At 67.9% G+C, this 4,915-nt stretch overlaps 1 protein-coding gene across 1 annotated transcript in view; it reads right to left on the bottom strand.

The window, feature by feature from the left end:
- The window catches only part of FBRSL1 (fibrosin like 1), a 108,456-nt gene that overhangs the window by 526 nt on the left and 103,015 nt on the right, over positions 1 to 4,915 (bottom strand). The window contains exons 19-23 of the mRNA XM_007456689.1: positions 4,778 to 4,907; positions 2,702 to 2,779; positions 2,414 to 2,497; positions 1,983 to 2,181; positions 12 to 352 (exon numbers count right to left, since the gene is read on the bottom strand). Coding sequence (XP_007456751.1) covers positions 12 to 352; positions 1,983 to 2,181; positions 2,414 to 2,497; positions 2,702 to 2,779; positions 4,778 to 4,907 — 832 coding nt within the window. The remainder of the gene's footprint in view (positions 1 to 11; positions 353 to 1,982; positions 2,182 to 2,413; positions 2,498 to 2,701; positions 2,780 to 4,777; positions 4,908 to 4,915) is intronic.

Here is a 4,915-nt window from a genome sequence, read left to right as displayed (position 1 = left end):
GGGGCCCGGGCCGGGCTGCGGGGGCGCGTCGCCGTCCTCCCCGCGCTCCTCCTTGACCTTCACGTCGTCGCTCTGGGGCCGCTCGGCCGCCACCTCGAGCGACTTCGCCGGCTCACGGCCCAGGAGGCCCGCCAGGCGCAGGCCGTCCCCCAGGGCCGCCTTGCTGGGCTTGGCGCTGTCCTCCCGGGCCGGGGAGCGGCTCTCCTTGACGCGGGGCTCGGCCTCGCGCTCGGCAGGCACCCCGGGCCGGCCCGGCTCACCCTGGCCGCGGAGCAGGAGGCCACTGCCCGGGTGGCCCACGGCGGCCACGGGCGAGGTCCGGCTCAGCAGGCGCGTCTTCTCCAGGAGGTCCCTGGGAGCGACAAGACAGCCCCCCTCAGCCTGGCGGGACACCCTGCAGCGAGCTCCCCTGACACCAAGCTCCCACCTCAACGTCGCAAAGCCACTGCCCACCGTAGTGACCTCAGGGTCCTTGCGTGCGCGCGTGTGGGGTCCGCTTAGCACTCCTGGCTCCCGTGGAATCACTGCTAGTGGGACCCCGTCAACACGCGGTGACCACAACCCACATCCCCACGAGGGTTACCCCACGCCTGTCTCCCCTCCACAAGCACCATGGAGACCGACTTTGCAGCAGAATCGCAGAGCGCTCCACGGGGACCCAGGCCCGCTGAGCCCCTGGGCCAGAACAAGTCCTTCGGTGAGGAACTTAGGGCAGTTCCACCCAGGCCCCAGACCCACTGCAGGGACAGGGTCCTGCAAATCCTTCCTCATGCGGAGCGTGTGGCCTGGCTGCGGTCACCATAGTTCCACCCACCCCACTGCAGTCTGGTTCTCACCCGAGGTGCCACCCTGTTTTTTTTTTTTTCCACCCTGTACTTTTTAGTCCTTTGCCCCTGAGCTGGGAGCACGGTGGGCATGGCCCCCACCTTGATGAGGGGCTGGGAGGGCAGCTGGGCTTGAGTGGGTCAGATCCGAGGCTCCTTTTCCCCTTGGCAGTCCCCAGGTCCCCCAGCCCCCTGACCAACCCTCAGTGCTGCACCTGGCCACCATCACTCTACTCGGGCCCCACCCGCTCGACCCTGCGGTCCCCATGGGGGACCTGCAACTCCCCGGGCTCCTGACCCGCTGTGGCGACAGTGCTGTGGCTGTAGGAGGTGGGCAGGCCCTGGGCTGCTCCCTGGCACCCTTCCTGGGTCCTGCGACACACATCCCCACCGTCTTCCAAGCTGATTCTAGGTTGTCTCCTCTCTCTCCTTGCTCTGTCTCAAGCTCCACGCTGTGCACCCACTACCTGGCATGCAGCACTACCCATGAGTGAAATGCCCCACATTTACGATTGGGGGGACAGGACCTGGGTGGAAGGGCCGGACAGGGAGCCCTCTGCTCCCATCCACGTGGCGGGCCAACACTCAAGCCCCGGCCTCTGCCGCTGACCTGAGAACGTGGCTACCACCTCCCCTGCCTTGGCCTAGCTCTGCAACCCATGGGGCTGGGGCAGGGGGGCACGCACAAGCTCAGCCCCCATCCACCTGCTCACAGGTGTACCTCCCAGACTCGGGCCCCCTGGTGGCTCAGCAGCAACCCCCTGCAGCGTGCAGCAGCATTCTCTGCCCCGCGGATCTGAGCTCCCTCGAGGCCCCGCTGTGGCCCACAAGCCCACGGTCCCCGCCAGGGCCTCGGAGGAAGTGAACCCCCGCTCTGGATGGTGCCTGCCCAGATCCTGCACCAGCAAGGGTCCTCTGTGCAGGCAGAATGGAGAGTGCTTGGGTGTGGGGTGTGGGGTGTGGGGTCCGGGGTGTGGGGTCCCCTTCCCCTAATCTTTCCCGGCCCTGAGAATGCAGACTTCACACCCTCCCAACCAAGGACACTGAGGGCAGAGCTCAGCGTGCCCCGCGGGCAGGTATGCGCGGCTCAGCGGAGCTGCCTAGGGGATACGGAGGCGGGAAGCCGGCAGGATGGGAGAGCGAAGGGTCCCCACTCACCGCTCCTCCCTGCTCTTGTCCAGCTCTCGGTCGTGGTTGGTCAGGGATGAGACCCGCTCGGCGTCTACAGGCTTAGGCCACGGGGGTGGCGTGGGAAACGAGGGCGGTGCCCGGTGCAGCCGGTTCCAGGCCTCGCGGGGGCTGGGCAGGCCGTGCAGCGTGGGGCCCTCCTTGGGGGCAAAGAGGCCGCCACCGGGAGCTGGGGGGTGGGTGGCGGGGGGAGCGTGAGGCCGGGTTGCGAGGGAGGCGCACACACACGGAGATTCCCGACCTCAGACCCGCACGTGCCCCAAGGAGCCGGCAAAGGGGGTCCGTACGCCCGGCGTCAGGGCAGCCCCGCCCCGCGCAGGCGTGCGCGGAGGACACATGCACGTGCCCGTGCGCGAAGTGAGGGCGCATGCGCGGGGAGGGGGTGGGGCGCGGTCACTCACTCAGCGCGTGGCTGCCCAAGCCTCCGAAGGCGTTGCTGCCCAGGCTCCCCAGGCCCCCGAAGGTGCTTGATCTGCTGAAAGGGTCTGTGGGGGTAACGAGGGCTCAGGGGTCTCCACATGTGCACCGGACCATCCCCCGACCCCGCGGCTCCCAAACCTGGCAGGTGCCACCTCTGCAATCGGAGGGGTACCCGGGTTCTTGGGGTCATCTCCCCACCCACCTGCATCCCCCCAGCCCTGAGGTTAGCACAGGCCAGCCAGACCGCACGGACCTCAAGGGGCACCTACCCGTCAAGTGACCAGTGGGCAGGAAGCTGCCAGGATGGGCTGAGGGTCCGAACGGGTTGGTGGTGGGATGGGCAGCACCTGAGAGGGGGACAGGTTGATGGAGGCCGGAGCGCACCCGGGGCCTCGACTGCGGCTCCTTCCAAGGGTGGGTGCGCCCTGGGCGGCTGTTCCTCCCACTGCAGGCACGTGACCAGGTAGGAGGTGGGCTTTCATCTCCCCGGAGCCTGGGGGACCCCGAGGGGGTGGAGCAGAGAGGCAGGTGCTGACAGCAGTGGAGCCCCCAGAGGAAAAAGGGCAGAGAGACACGGCCTGCGATCGAGCCTTCAGGGGGCTCTCCCGAAGCCAGCGGCCCTGGAGTTTCCGACCAGAGCTACAGTCCCGGTCACCTAACAGTGGGTGCGGTCTGGGTGCTAACGGACACTGGCCCGAGTCACGGCTGCCAGAGGCCGCAGCTCGTCCTGTGGCGTCCCCTGGCTGCAGGCCACAGCCCACAAGCGTCACGGTGGCAACAGCCCCGGCTCCCCCGACGCCCCCCAGGACCGAAGCCGGTGGGCCCAGTCTGGAGATGGGGCCTGTTGAGTCAAGGGCCAACTCTGCTGCTTAGGGCGCTCCACCCTGTAGCCTAGAAGTGAGTGCCTGGCGAGACCAGTGACGTGGGCGCCCCCCTCGTGTCCCTCCACCTGTGGGGACCCCAACCGTGGTGCGCTGTGTGCGTCACAGGTGGGCTCCTCCACCCAGACACACACAGGTTCAAGTCCCCAGAGAGCTTCCAGCTAGAAACTTGACCTCACCTCCAAGCGACCTTAAGTCAAAGTTCGCAAGACAGCTGGCCCCAGGGCTAAAGCGGATGGTGTATCGACAGGGCCATGGGTGGGTGAGGAGCACAGAGGGGCCCAGGCCACAGCCTGTGGGCTCTGGCCCAGATGGGAGGCCCTCTGCTTTCTGAGGGGCTCTGACGCCTTGCTGGGGTCTGGAGGCCATCAGGGCGGTGGAGCCGGGGCTGGGAAGAGGCGCCACGCTCACCAAGCCAGCCAGCGTGACCCCATCCACACTCGTCATGCCAGTGTGCCGACGGGCTGCCCGCATGGACCACGTGTCCATGTGCAAGGGGCAGCGGGTGGGGGTGAGTGTACATGAGCTTGGAGGAGGGCGGGGGGAGGTGTCCGAGGAACAGTCCGCGAGGGCTCTCTGAGGAGGTGGCGCCCTCTGAGGGCCTGACAGCTGGGGAGGGAGCAGCGGTAGCCCTGGAGCGAGGGCTCAAGGCCGCTGACCTCGGAAAGGCCTGCTGCACGGCTGCCCTCGGCCGGCGCCTGGGAACTCGGGTTCCAGCAGGTTTCTCGCTTCCCTCTGACAGGAAGGCCTCACGGACGCTCAGGTTGCTTGTGCAAACAAGGTGGTCTGTGCTGAGCACCTGCTTTCCTTCTGGGAGTCTGGGTTTTGGTCCATGCAGGCAGAGCTGCCTACGGGACCCGCCCCCAGTAAGAACCCTGGGTGCTGGGTCTCCACGAGCTTCCCTGGGAGACAGCACCTCGCCCTGCTGTCATGGCTCCTCGCTGGGTAATGAAGTGTGTCCTGGGACCCCTGGGGCAGTGCTCGGGAGGCACCCGCCCATTTCCACCCTCCCCCTCTTCCTGGCCGAGGCTGCAACGCATACAGCCAGGGCTGGAGTGTGACTTGTGCTGAGTCCTGGGAGCACTGCGAGCCTGGGGTAGTCCCAGGGACCCTGACGCGGCTGTTGGGGGCGGGGCGAGCACACGGGTTCCGAGAGAAAAGCCAGACCCTTCCTGGGAGGGACAGCGGGAAGGACGCCCCAGAGAGGAGGGCATCCTGGCCAGAGTCCACGCGGGGCTCAGGTCAGCGGGGGGGTCGAGTCTCCGCAGGGGGGAGAAGCTCGAGGAGGGCAAGGCTGCCAGACCCCACCAGCTACGGCCGGAGAAACAAGAACGCTGCCCGAGCAGGCGGAGCCCTCTGGCGCCCGCACCAGCCAGAGGAAAAAGGTGAGGACGCCTCCACCCAGCCGCCCCCTGGCCTGCATGGTGGCCGAGCCCCCCGCGCCCACGAGCCAGGCTGCCTTACCTGAGCCGGAGAGGAGGGGCCGGGCCAGGTCCTGCGGGTAGTGGAATCCGGCGAACACACCCGGGGCGGGGGGTCTGCTAAACAAGTCCAGCTTGGCGCCCGCGTCCGGTTTGTGAGGGCCCAGCTGCACCTGCGGGG

This window comes from Lipotes vexillifer, unplaced genomic scaffold, assembly GCF_000442215.2.
Source record: "Lipotes vexillifer unplaced genomic scaffold, Lipotes_vexillifer_v1.1 scaffold1529, whole genome shotgun sequence".
NCBI classification, from domain to species: Eukaryota; Metazoa; Chordata; class Mammalia; order Artiodactyla; family Lipotidae; genus Lipotes; species Lipotes vexillifer.
This window is presented reverse-complemented; position numbering and strand designations above follow the sequence as displayed.